Source organism: Kogia breviceps, chromosome 18 (assembly GCF_026419965.1).
Source record: "Kogia breviceps isolate mKogBre1 chromosome 18, mKogBre1 haplotype 1, whole genome shotgun sequence".
Classification (NCBI taxonomy): domain Eukaryota; kingdom Metazoa; phylum Chordata; class Mammalia; order Artiodactyla; family Physeteridae; genus Kogia; species Kogia breviceps.
In genome coordinates this window covers 41,340,550-41,355,044 of record NC_081327.1, presented here as the reverse complement: position 1 = coordinate 41,355,044, position 14,495 = coordinate 41,340,550, and the positions used below count along the sequence as shown (strand labels likewise).

At 38.4% G+C, this 14,495-nt stretch overlaps 1 protein-coding gene across 3 annotated transcripts in view; it reads right to left on the bottom strand.

Moving 5' to 3' along the window:
- Positions 1-14,495, bottom strand: part of SNTB2 (syntrophin beta 2) — a 94,024-nt gene that overhangs the window by 42,953 nt on the left and 36,576 nt on the right. For all 3 annotated transcript variants that reach the window (XR_010837701.1, XM_059044861.2, XM_067018663.1), the window contains exon 2: positions 7,091-7,304. Coding sequence is in view for 2 of the 3 variants with exons in the window: in XM_059044861.2 (XP_058900844.1) it covers positions 7,091-7,304 (214 nt within the window). In the remaining variant the exon portion in view is untranslated. The remainder of the gene's footprint in view (positions 1-7,090; positions 7,305-14,495) is intronic.

Below are 14,495 nucleotides of genomic sequence, written 5' to 3'. Positions count from 1 at the left end.
TGCATGAGCTAACTCCTATAATAAATAAATAAATCTATCTAACCATCCATCCCGTTGCTTCTTTCTCTGGAGAACACTAGTACACAGTGTCTGTTACAGAGCAGAAGTTTTTAATTTTAATGAAGTTCAACTTATCAATTTTTTCTTTTATGTACTGTGCTTTTGGTGCTGTATCTAAGAAGTCACCACCAAACTTTAAAGGGAATGTTTAAAAAGCATAATCCTACAAGCTCAGGGAGAAGAGAAGAGCGACTACAACAAAATTTTGGAAGCTGGCAAACAGACAGAGCAGACCTAAGAAAAGTGGGGAGAGTCAAATCCAAGCCGATCCATGTTGCAAAATCCTGAAGAGGCTGGGGAATTGGAGGCACCAGTTACCTCTGGAAGTGGGAGTAAAGCACTCAGCTAAAATAAAGAGGCCGGCTGACTGTTTCAGCATTCCCCACCCCCAGCGGCCAGTGACTGCCACACCCTCAACCCAGAAGAAGATTCATATCCACCCTCATTCCACCAAACTAAGTGCAAGAGCCAGTGATGTCCTTAATTTAGACCCTATACCAGGCTAGTTGTTTTCTACAGAGGCTATTTATTTCCAGCTGGTTGTTTTGGCACTGTAACCAGCTTAACATCCTTAATCGCATGCTAAAAGTTGTTGCAAAACTACGACAAAAAATTTCTTTCACTCCTCCTACTGACCTACTTAGCGCTAAAGGCAGGAATCAGTTCATCCTTCTCTGGACACAAAACATTCACCTTCTGAAAAAGCCTTTATACCTCATGTAGTTCCTGGGAGAGTCTCTCAGACACAGCTCCTCTGCCACAGTTTAAACTCTGAAAATCCCGATGTTAAAGATCCTACTTATTAATAACTGAAAGAAAGGAAAATAAGTCTGATATAAAATAAACTTAACCTGATTAAGCAGGAAAAGATCATGTGACCACTAGGCTGGAAAAAGATGAAAACAGGAAATAAAACAGTTCCCAGGACAGAATCACCAATTTTTCATGAAAAGAGAAATTTTGCAGTATTTCTTAAAAAGTGATTGTAAAATAGAAAATTAAATTAGAAGAAACAAAAAATAAACTCCAAAATAGGACTAATGATTCTAGGATCCAGAAGTCTGCCTTTAAAGAAGCACCCCTTAGAGCTGATAAAGGGGATAAAATGTTTCCTAACGTCTACTGCTGTTTTAAAAGACAAATTCAAATGAAAATTCTACGAATAAGAGTTTGGAGGCAGTCTGCCAGTCATTGTTTGGGCCCACAGGAGAGAGGAGGAGACAGCTACAGTGTGAAGAGTTCTGGCCTCTGGTCAAACCACTGAGGATTTCCTGAGAAATGCAATTGCATTCTGATCAGATGAATCAGATCATGGTTAGGTCCACAGAAGCATAGGATTCATAAGTCTAGCCTGCTTAGTAAAGTCTTTGACATAACTTATGTGTTCAATTTAGTAATAATCATGTTGTTTTACACATCATAAAGCCAAAATTTACCTTTTACATGGAAAACAGACAAAGTGAAGATGACCCAGACACTGTGAACCAGCTCAATGATAACAGATTTACATTTCCGAAAAGCAGCGTTTAAGAACTCCTTGTCCTCGCTAAACTCCGCACTGCCCACAATGCTGTTTGCTAAGGAACAGGCTCATGTTCTCTCCCTGGACTTTGTCATTATTTATTTAGCTTTCACTTTCCACAATGAACCGCTTATAACTATCAGAAGCATCTAGTGAGGTCTTGAGGACTAGAGGTGGAAGAAGCGAACAAACTTCCTCCCCCTCTTTACTTATTCATTCTGATGGTCAGCACTTTTTCTCAGCTTAAGATAGTGAAACTAAATCAATGTAGTAAAACAGAAAAAAGGACGCTTTCCTCTCATGTCAAATAAGTTTTTTATCTAGCAAGTGAAGTCTTTACATTAAAATGAAGGATGAACCACAAAGAGATTCCACTACATACACATCAGAATAGTTAATATTAAGAAGACTGACACTACCAATACTGGCAAGGATGTGAAGCAATGGAAACTCTTGCACAGTGCTGGTGGGCATGTAAAATGGCACAACCACTCTGGAAAAAAGCCTGGAAGTTTTTTAAAAAACTAAACATACACCTACCCTTTGAGCCAGCAGTTCCTAAGAATTTATCCAAGAGCAATAAAAACGTATGCCCGCAAGAGCTGTACAAAAATATTCATAGTAACTTTATTAATATTAGCTCCAAACTGGAAATAGCTCAGGTATCCATGAATAGGAAAATGGATAAAGAAACTATGTTATATTCATAAAACATAACACTACTCAGCAATAAAAGAGAGTTATTGTTACATGCAACAAGAAGAATGAATCTCAAAATTCTTACGCTGAGTTAAATAATTCTATCACAAAAAAGTACATATGATATGACTACATTTACATGAAGTTTTAGAATAGCTGAAACAGATCTATGACAGCAAGTCAGAACAGTAGTAGCCTTGGAAGGTGGGAGAGGGAATTGACTGGGAAGGGGCAAAGGAAAACTTTCCAAGGTAACAGTAATGTCCTGTATCTTGACAGGCTTGGGTTACATAATTTTATGCATCTGTCAAAATTTAGGATTTGTGTATTTTATTGCATGCAAATATTGTCTCAAAAGAAAAAAGCTACAACGAAAACACTGAACTCTATATGCACGCTTGAGTAGAGAGAAGTATTCTAACGTGTGCAATTCACTTTGAAATGCAACAAAGAAAATTAAGATGGATTGACGGATGGATAGGTGGGCCAATCCATGATAAAGTATATATAGTAAAATGTTAATGGTAGAATCTAAGTGATGGAAAAATGAGTGTTGGCTATAAAATTCTTTTGACTCTGCTGTATGTTTGAAGATTTTCATAATAAACTGTTCGGGAAAAAATGATGATGGGAATCCACTTGCCTATGTAGGGCTTAAATACCAGATTCATAATTATTTTCCAGATTAGCAAATATCTAAGCCTATTCCTTGTCAGAGTTTTACAAAAGACTATGTGGAAGATTAAGATTTTCAAATAGAAATATGATCAGTTATATAAGGCTGCAATGTGATAAATATCTTGGTGACAGATGTCCTGATGAAACTTATTTTTGCTGTTCCTAAATGAACTGTTTTTCTCCATGGCTTTAAATGTTGCAGCTGTGTTACCTGTCATGACATTTCCTTTGACAGAGCTGAGATAAATTTAAGGATCAAAGAGCTCCAAGTGATTTTACAGATACTATCTTATTTATCCTTGAAGTAAAAGAACAGAGTTGAGCAAGCATTATTATGTCCATTTTACAGAAAGAAAAAAACAGGAGGACAGAGAAATTAAGGGACTTATTTAAGGTCACAAGGACACCAATAACACCTATAATAATAATATATTGAGAGCATACTATGCCAATTTTATAATTGTTCTCTTATTTAATCCTCATATAACCTTTCATTTTATACAGGAGGAAACCAAGGCTTATGAAAACAAATAGTTTGCCTAAAGTCACAAAGTCCATCACCCTAACTTCAGTCTAATTAGTCAATGGCTCTGAACATATTTTTCTACCAAGACACTTAGGATAGATGTTCACATTCCTGTGGGTATAACCAAAGTTAAGCATAATTTTGCCAGGTACCTGCAATTCTACTGCTTTTCTTTTTCTCCAGAAAGCCCACTGGAATGCAAGAGTGACATTAGAATAACCTTGAATCTCTTCCAACTTATATTTTACAAAAAGCAGATCATTTGCAAATTTGGTACTTTTTTTTCTCTTTTTGGCTGCGCCATGCAGCATGCTAGATCTTAGTTCCCCAACCAGGGATTGAACCCGTGTCCCCTGCACTGAGAGCACTGCACGTGGAGTCTTAACCACACGACCATCATGGAAGTCCCCAAATTTGGTATTTTAAGTAACTTTGGAAACGAATTACTTTGCAGCATTAAGCCTGATAATCTGCAAAAGCCTAACTCTTCTAAGACCTATCCTTGTAGAGTAATAAGTAGACTGATCATCTTACTGAAGAGCACGATGTGATGCAACTCTTGTAGCCCAAACTGCCCTCTCCTGTTGGTTCTGAAAATCTACTTCAAACTTGACCATCCACCAAATGGCTTTAGCATATACGCTAAAGAGAATGCAGCCCCAAGTTTTAATAAAGGTCAAGGTTACTGAGCTCTAAAAGATGTCTTAGTGGATGATAAACAAGCACCACTTTCAGCAATACAGCCAAGTCATATCACCTTCCTCCTTCCTCCTCTCCCTACTCCCACAACCCCAGCGTGCTATAGAAATATATCAGCAGCACTACAGGTGCTGTAGACTGAATGTTTGTGTCCCTGCCTCAAATTCATGTTAAAATCCTAACCCCAAATGTGACAAAATTAGAAGATGGGGCCTCTGGGAGGCGATTAGAGCTATCTAGATTTCTCTGCCATGTGAGGACATAGCAAGAAAATGGCCATCTATGTATGAATCAGGAAGTGGGCCTTCACCAGACACTAATATGCCAGTGCCTTGATCTTAGACTTCCAAGGCTTTTCCCTAGCTGTGAAAAATAAATTTCTGTTGTTTATAAGCCACCCAGTTTATGGTATTTTGTTACAGCAGCCTGAACAGACTAAGACAACAATCTATTCTCATTCTCAGAAATGATTTACAGGGACTTCCCTGGTGGCACAGTGGTTAAGGATCCGCCTGCCAATGCAGGGGACACAGGTTCGAGCCCTGGTCCGGGAAGATCCCACATGCCGCGGAGCTACTAAGCCCATGTGCCACAACTACTGAGCCTGTGCTCTAGAGCCCACGAGCAACAACTACTGAAGCCCACGCGCCTAGAGCCTGTGCTCCACAATAGAAGCCACTGCAGTGAGGAGCCCACATATTGCAATGAAGAGTAGCCCCCGCTTGCCGCAACTAGAGAAAGCCTGCACACAGCAAGACCTAAAGCAGCCAAAAATAAATAAATAAATACATTTATTTCAAAAAAAATTATTTATTATGAAGGGACTTAACCTGAATACTTTCCTCAGCCTGACAATCAGCTGACAAATTTAATGTCTATTTGTTCTCTTTATCACATTGTAACTCTATTCTAAATCCTTCTCCATAGTCCTAACTACATAATTGTTTTTAAGTCCATGATTAACAGATCAAAGTCTCTACATAAATATATCTCACTTGAGAAAAATTTTAATTTGGATTTAAGAGGCAGAGTTGATTATTTACTTTACAAATTAGATTCTTTTATCTTTATTTTTATTGGAGCATAGTTGCTTTACAATGTTGTGTTAGTTTCTGCTGTACAACAAAGTGAATCAGCCACACATATACATATTTCCCCTCTTCCTTGGATTTCCTTCTCACTTAGGTCACCATAGAGCATTTAGTAGAGTTCCCTGTGCTTTACAGTCTATTCTCATTAGTTATCTATTTTATACATAGTAGTGTTTATATGTCAATCCCAATCTCCCAATCTATCCCCCCCCCGACCCTGGTATGCTTAAGTGCAAATCAGATTCTTACTGTATGAAAAAAAAGAAGCATTTCTTTAAAGATCAAGCAGTTCTGTATTTATATATGATTCAATATACACACAATCTTTCACAAATAAACCTGTATATAACAAGAAGTAATTTCTATGTCTTGAACTTTTAAAAGAAAGCAAATAAAAACAATACAAATATATCAGAATGTAATTTTCAAAATATGTATACATGGGAATTCCCTGGCGGTCCAGGGATTAGGACTTCGCTCTTTCACCTCTGAGGGCTTGAGTTCAATCCCTGGTCAGGGAACTAAGATCCCACAAGCTGCATGGCATGGCCAAAAAAAAAAAAAAAATATATATATATATATATATATATATATATATATATATATATATATATATATGTATGTATACAAAGTTAGCAGTTAAGACTTTTTAAGCTGCTATTTCTTGAGAACCTACTACGTGTTTGGCTCTATGCACAGGGCTTCATGTGTGTTATCCCGTTTAATCTGCCCACTGAGTTAAGCATTATTCTTCTTATTATTATTTTTTTAATCACTGAGAATATGGAGGTTTATAGAGGTGAAGGAACTCGCTCAGAGCCTCCCTTGGAGCAGGTGACCTAGTGTGGATTCAAACCAAGGTCTGTGTGTTTGCAGAGCTCAACTCTTTCCAGCATACACATAATATATTATAGAGCAGGAGCTTCCATGTCCCCATGGCCTAAAATGCCCAAGAAGGTCATTCAGCTTCTTGCTGTCTTCTGTGAACCATCCCATCCTGATTAGGCACCTGGCTGTGCATTCAGATCAGAGGAGAACATAAAAGCGAAAGTATATTATAAAAAGTTTGTCCTTAACTATGTCTTTGGACTAGTTTCTTTATCTCTTTTTTTCCCCTAATCTCTAACCTAACACTAGGTTTACCAGTACCACATCATGGCATTAATGAAGACAAAGTCATAGAACCCAAATGGTGATAGAACTAGGAGGGACATTAGAAATTATCCAATCCAATGCTCTCGTTTCACAAATGAGGAAACTAAGGTCAAAAGAAGCTAACTTGCCACAGTCACGTTACTAGTTGATGCAGCCTCACCTATAATGAAGATCTCTGATTCTTTTTTCTTTTTCTTTTTTTTTTTTAAAGATCTCTGATTCTTTACACTAACTATAGTATAAGGAATTTCCTCCTATGATATATTTTTTTAAATTTCTTGGACAAGACTTTTTAGATTATTAAGTAATATTCATAATGAATAAACTAATAGTAACACTCCAGAAAGGTTTAAAATGAAAAGTAGAAGCCTCTTCTTTCCTTCTATCTTCTAATCCCATTTCATTCCCCAGGCATAACCATCATTAAGCTTCTTGTGTGTTCATCCAAAATTGATCTATATATGTACATATATGTGTGAAGTAATTTAAATATGGAAGTCCAAAAATGATTCTCTCATCTCAGACTGACGTTTTCCTCTATATAATTTAGTCAACAGTCATATTATTGCATAAAAATACGCAAAGGGAGAAAGTAATATTGCAACATATCTGTAAGTTTGCAAAGCTATGAGTACGATGTTCTCCTTAGGTACAGCTCACCTGTTTTCCAGGTCCGGCATGCTTAGGTTTCTAGCAGCGAAGCACATTTTGAGAGGGATGACCTTCCTGTCCTTGGTGCTGTTCTGGTGTTTTGGAGAACCGGAGTCCTCACTGCCACTAAAGCTAGGTGACTGGGGAGCTGCACCTTCCCATGGCAGATCTGATACTAACGATGGCTTCTTGATATATGGTGTTACTTCTCGGATGAATTTAACTATGAACAAAAATCAAAGAAGAATGTTAGTATTTTTACTTCCTATGAAAAATAACAACTGAAATATATACATACACGAACTATCTGGCATGAAGTGAAAAAATACACGAAGTGAAAGAGCCAGCACACCTCCTTAGGATTGGAGGGTGCTTTAAGAGCACGTAATACAAATGATATACCACTACTCTATCCTAAAAACTTTAACTTCTGAGTCTTTGCATATTGTTGCTTCTTGCTTAGGACTCCTTTCTCCCTTTGTCGGCCTGGTCAACTCTACTCAAGAGTCACCTCCTCAGCAGCCTTTCCTGTTCACTCTCTCCAGGGTATTACCATTACTCTTTTGAAGCAACCTCTATGCACCCTGGGTTGTAATCCTTTGTTAATACTTCAGTTTCCCTGCTGGCTGCGAGTTAGCCAAAGGCAAGGTTTACAATTTATTCAATCTTGGTGTCTAACATCCAGACCAGTGCCTACTCAATAAATGTTTGAATAAATGAGTGAAGGAAAAAATGAACAATTAAATACCTGAATTATTTCAGTAGTTGGCCATCATGAATGAATCTGGAGATAGATTCAGTATCTCCTGAGACAGCCCCATCTAGCTTTAGACAACTCAACATTTAGAAACTTGAAACTTCCACCCATTGGTTTGCTGACTACAGAGGCCATATAGAACAAACTTAATCTCTTCCACGTGAGAACGCTTCAGATATCTGAAGACTGAGATGATCTCTCTCTTCTCCAGACTAAGCTATGAATCTCTACTTCAATTCGATTCAATTCAGTCAACATTTTTAGCTACCTTCCAAGTATCAGGCATTAGGCTAGCCACTGAGAATACAAAAGCAACTTAGGCATGGACCCTGCCTTCAAGGAATGCCCAGTCTAGTAAGGCAGACAGCTTTGGAAACAAACCATTATAGCTTTGAAAAACAAGTACAAAAACAGAGTCAAAAACAAGGTATTTCTATTAACGGTAGCCCCAAATTAAGATATAGCTTTTAATATACGTGAAACGTTTTTCTTTTAAGTTCAATTTTAAGACATATAAAATACTTCTTTTACCTCATTCATGACTGGCAACTACTATCATTTGAGGCACTGTGCCCTTATTTCAAAAACTAGATAAACTGAAGATTATTAAATCCTTTCTTAGTAAAATATTAAAAAGCATTAAAATGTCAATAAATCGTTGAATGTAGATAAATCAGTCACCATTTCCTCTTCTAACATCAATATACGTTACACCAGTAATCTACCTCCTCTAAAATTCCACTGTGGTAGGTCATTAGAGTAGTATCATGGGAACTGAAAAACTAGAAAGATATGATCATTATCAATGCTTATCAATGACATAATAGCTAGTATTAATATTTTATAGCATTAGAAGCTTTACAAGCCTATGAAACTTTACTAAGAAAGAGATTACTAAATCTAAAAAATAATCAGCTATGTTTCTAAAAACATAGGTAACAAGTCTTTAGAATATTGTTTCATTTTTGAATAGGTAATACATGCATATAAAACAAAATTCAGGGTTTCCCTGTTGGCACAGTGGTTAAGAATCCACCTGCCAATGCAGGGGACAAGGGTTCGAGCCCTGGTCTGGGAAGATCCCACATGCCACGGAGCAACTAGGCCCATGCGCCACAACTACTGAGCCTGCACTCTAGAGCCCTCAAGCCACAACTACTGAGCCCATGTGCCACAACTACTGAAGCCCGTGTGCCACAACTTCTGAAGCCTATGTGCCTAGAGCCTCTGCTCTCCAACAAGAGAAGCCACCGCAATGAGAAGCCCACGCACCGCAATGAAGAGTAGCCCCCACTCGCTGCAAATAGAGAAAGCCCGCATGCAGCAACAAAGGCCCAATGCAGCCAAAAATAAATAAAAATAAATAAATTTTTTTAAAAAGAGAGAGAAAAAAACAAAATTCATAAGGTATAAAAGGTTGTATAATAAAGAGTACGTATTTCTAGCAGCCCATTTCCCATCCCTGGAGGCAATTACTGTATGGTCTTCCAGCAACAGGCTAAGCATGTATGAAAATAGACACCCATATGTGTATATACATAAATACACATAATGGTAGTATATTATGCTTACTGTTTCCACATCTTGCTTTTTTTACTTAGTAATATTGATAATAATCTTTTATAAGCATAGCATCCTACCGCTCACTCTACATGATGTGGTGACAGAGAGGCCTTTGGAGTCAGACCTTGTTCAAATACTAACTACTAACTGTGCTTGCTACTTCAGAGCTATGTGACCTCACCTGACAGTTCTGAAGTCCTCATCTATAAAATGGCAGTATCACTAAGCAAGTAAAAATTCTAGGCACATGCTAAACATTCAATAAATAGTAGGTGCCTTTCTTCTCCTTCCCTTAATTAAAAAGCTAGAAAAGTTAAAAATTTTAAACAGCAATCAGTAGAAGAGGCAAAATTATTTTCCTATGTTATTCAAGAAGATCTGCTGAAGTTAAGCATAATTCTAGAAAATATAATAATGCTAATGCCAACATTTAGAAAGAGTTTGTGTGTGTTTGTATGTGTGTGTGCTTTCTATGTATAGTTATAATACGTGTATTTCTAGGTGGAGAGAGTAAAAGCTAACTGCTTCAGGTCACCAAGGAGATTTTTTTCATCCTAGAAAAACTAGCAGGGGCACAAGCAGTGTATCCCATGAGCAGCTGACTCAGGCATTTCAATACATGCTTTAGTTTAGCTTTGTGCTTTCAAGAGAGAATTAGATCACAATAACTTTAGCAGAAATTCTTACAGTTTCTAGTCACTGCCAATGGCAGAGAGTTACTTTTTAAACATTTAAGGCAGTATACTAACTTTTGGGCTACCAATTGGGGGAAACTAAAGACATTCTAAATGACTACTCCTGAATACTACAGTGGTTAGAAAAGCACGCTTTATGATATACTCAGAAGTTCGTTTGATCACAGAGTAGCATCAATGAGTTGATTACTACACATATTTAAATAAAATAGACATACACACATAGCCTATTGCATGGCCTTATTAAAAGAGCAATGAGTTTCACTTGAGTTGATGACAATGGCACCCATATCCCCATCTAACTGGTTATTCATAATGGCTGGAGAACCATAAATAGACATCTGTTTCTAATTTACCTGAGATTCAGGAAAGGTGAAAAGTTAAGGGTGCTGTGTCTGAGTCCTGTTCTTAGACCTCCCCTGTTGCCACAGTGCTTTAACCTGGATACCCGGCAGGATAAGCAAAGTCTCTACACCATCACATGGCATTCAGGTCAACTCAGAAAACGTGATATGGGGACTTCCCTGGTGGCGCAGTGGTTAAGAATCCGCCTGCCAATGCAGGGGACACGGGTTCGAGCCCTGGTCCGGGAAGATCCCGCATGTCGCGGAGCTACTAAGCCCGTGTGCCACAACTACTGAGCCTGCGCTTCAGAGTCCGCAAGCCACAACTACTGAGCCTGTGCACCTAGAGCCCATGCTCCGCAACAAGAGAAGCCACCGCAATGAGAAGCCCGTGCACCACAATGAAGAGCAGCCCCTGCTTGCCGCAACTAGAGAAAGCCTGTGCACAGCAACAAAGACTCGAAACAGCCAGAAAGAAATATAAATTAATAATAATTCAAAAAAAGAAATATGGGACTTCCCTGGTAGTCCAGTGGGTAAGACTCCGTGCTCCCAATTCAGGGGGCCCGAGTTTGATCCCTGGTCGGGGAACTAGATCCCGCGTGCCACAACTAAGACCCGTCGCAGCCAAAATAAATAAATAAATAAAAATAAAATCTTTAAATTAAAAAAAAAGAAACTGTGATATATTTCAGAGTTATTTCACTTTTCCTGATAGTTAAAGATCATCCTCAAAATGCTTAAACTCTGATGTTCATTGTAGTTTAGGTGTTTAGTTGCTGAAGTTAATCTTTCTTTTATGCACTGCTCGCTCTTATTGAAAATGAAGGGGCTTCTCCCCCACCCTAAAAGCATCACTATAATCCCTTCTCTTTAGAGTGACAAAAAACATACACATGTACTGTACACACACCTGGAAAGACATCTGGGAAGATTTTCAGCAAAATATCAATAGTGCCTAGAAATATGCATATGACTGCCTTTTTTTTCCTTTATGTAGTTGTGTATATTTGAAACTTTGATGAGCCCATATCATTTATAAAAAAAACAAAAAACCTTATTTAAGAAAGGAAGAAAATTTATTCCTAAAACTTGCTCAAACTTTAAACATGGAACCACCTTAAACTAAAACCTTGTTGAACCTTCTAAAACTATAATGCAGGGGATAGGATCCAAGATCCAACTGATTCTTACTGAATTCCATGCTCTAATGAATAAGGTTACAGGGGTCCATGTATATTAACAAGGTACACAGCTATCCTGGTTTGGGGCATTAGGCAGAATCTGATTTTAAACCGATGCCATTTATATGGCTTTTAAAAGCTTATCCAAAAGATAATTTATAGTGCAGAAGTAGCCTACGGCTGTAGACACAAGTACTCTGGTATATCAATCACCTTCCCTTATAAACATCAATCTCTCATATAATCATTATTTTCCTCTCTAATTTCTAATGCTTATCGTTTTCCTATCTCTTCAAGTGACCTTTACTATGAGTTTAACTGAAACTAAATGGATCAGACAACGTAGGGAGAATCGTGCCAATATTTCCCCTGCTTTTGCAAACAAGTTTGTTTCTGACCTATCCTTAGGGTGGAAGAGCTGGCTTTTCATTTGTCTCAAAAGTGAGTTACGTTGACATCACTGTTCAAGTATTCTCCCAAGAAGTTTCTCCTCAACCTCATCCCAAGCCCCTCCTCCAAATCAGGAATCTGGTAGATGGCCACCAAAAGCATTAGGGAGGAATTATTTTATTTTTCGTAAACAGCCTTTTACATTCTCAACTTGCAGGTGTCTTTCAGCTCAAGTCTCTTGCCATTTAGTGTCTGAGTAGGCCGCACAGTCTAGGGTTTGGTGATGTAAACCCTACACGTGTTCAGAGTGACTCTGGTTTCATTATACCTTTCCATTTTAAAGTATCAATAACATTGCACATTCTCTAATTTATTGAGCTCCTGCTATGTGCCAGGAACTGTTTGGGGAACCTAGAATAATACACCCATGAACAAAACATGCAAAAATAAAAAAGGATAAATGTAATGAATAAGTAAATTATATTCTAGAAAAACAAAAACTTACATTCACATAAACTTATGTTCATATATGTTCACATATATAAATTTTTTTAATCAGCTCTATTCCTAAGTGCCCACACTGGAAACAACCCAAATTTCCTTTAATGGGTAAATGGAAAAATTGCAGTATAGCCAGGGAACAGAATATTACTCGGCAATGAAAAGGAAAACAAGAGGCTTCCCTATGGCACAGTGGTTAAGAATCCGCCTGCCAATGCAGGGGACACAGGTTCGAGCCTTGATCCTGGAAGATCCCACATGCTGTGGAGCAAATAAGTCCGAGAGTCACAACTACTTAGCCCGTGTGCCACAACTACTGAAGCCCATGTGCCTAGAGCCCATGTTCCGCAACAAGAGAAGCCACTGTAATGCAAAGCTCGCAAACCGCAACAAAGAGTAGCCCCCACTCGCCGCAACTAGAGAAAGCCCATGCACAGCAACAAAGACCCAACGCAGCCAAAAATAAATAAACTAATTTTAAAAAAAAAAGGAAGATTAACTGAGCAACTTGGATGAATCTCAAAGGTATTATGCTGAGTAAAAGAAGCCAGTGTCAAAAGGTTACATACTGCATGATTCTATTACTGAAAAGACAAAACTGTATGAAGACAGCCATGGGGAAGATGTGATGAGTTTTTTTTGAGTGTAGAACTAGCTTATATCCTTATTATGGTGACCGTCACAAGAATGTACACATTGGTTAAAATTCACAGAAGTGTATACCATGTGGGGGGCAGGGGGGAGCCAATTTTACTGCATAATTTAAAAATTAAAATTAGTAAATTATATTTAAGTTATGAAAAATTAAGTGTTATGGAAAAGCGTAAACAGTAAGGGAAGGCAGATCAGAGTGCTGCAAGGGGGTCAATTTGCGACTGTAAATATGGTGGTTAGGTGAGCCACCTTATGAAGACATTTGAGCAATGACTTAAAGAAGGCGGGGAGTCAGTCAAGGGAATATTTGGGAGAAGCATTCCAGATGACAGAAAAGTGTTAAATTAAGTAAGGCCAGTGTGACTAGCACAGGATAGTAGAGGGGGAAAGAGAGAAAAGAGGGACATAAGGGTAGAGGGAATGGGAGGCAGCTCACGTAGGTCACTGTAAGGACTGTGGCTTTTATTCTGAATTGGGAAGCCATTGGGAGGTTTTAAGCTGAGCAGTGATATGATCTAACTTGTATTTTAACCATTCTCACTACTTTGTTGAAAACAGAGTGAAAGAGGGCAAGGGCAGAAGCAGGAAGACCAACTGGGAGGTTATTAGAGGTGAGAGATTATGGTAGTTAGACCAGGGTGATAGGAGTGGAGGTGAGAGGGGTCAGATTCTCTACTGAAGGTAGATCTACTCAGATGCCCTGATAGACTGGAGAAGGGAGGTTGACTTATCCTTAGGGTGGATAAGGGGGCTGGGGAGAAGAGAAGGAACAGCAAAAGAGACAGGAGACCCACGAGAGACAAGTCTTCCATAGAAATACCAGCCTAAATTAGTACCAAGTTTACCCAAACTGGAAAATGCCTTGTCTCGATCTTTCTCTCCCTGACTTGGTTCCTTCCTCTCTTTACCACTCCTTGAAAATAAAAACTTTATGCTTGCTGTTTCTATTTTCTCCTTTTGCTCCTTAATCTCTTCTGAATAAAACTGCATTCTAAAGACTAGCTCATGTTTTCTTACTCACCCAATCTAAAGACCCTTTTTCTCAATCCCTATTCTTGACCATTCCAACATCTGACAATACCCTCTATCAACTAGTTTTTACTCCTCCTTTCTGGCCATTTATTTTCTAATGCCTGCTTCCTCCTCCTAGCCCTACAGGTATTTGTTCCCCAAGGCTCTGATTTTAGCACTTTCTGCTCACTTTATCCTCTACTCTCTAGCAACTTTTTTTTGTTAATATTTATTTATTTCGCTGCACCGGGTCTTAGTTGTGGCAGGCGGGCTCTTCAGTTGCGGCTCCAGTCTCCTTAGTTGTGGCTCACCAGC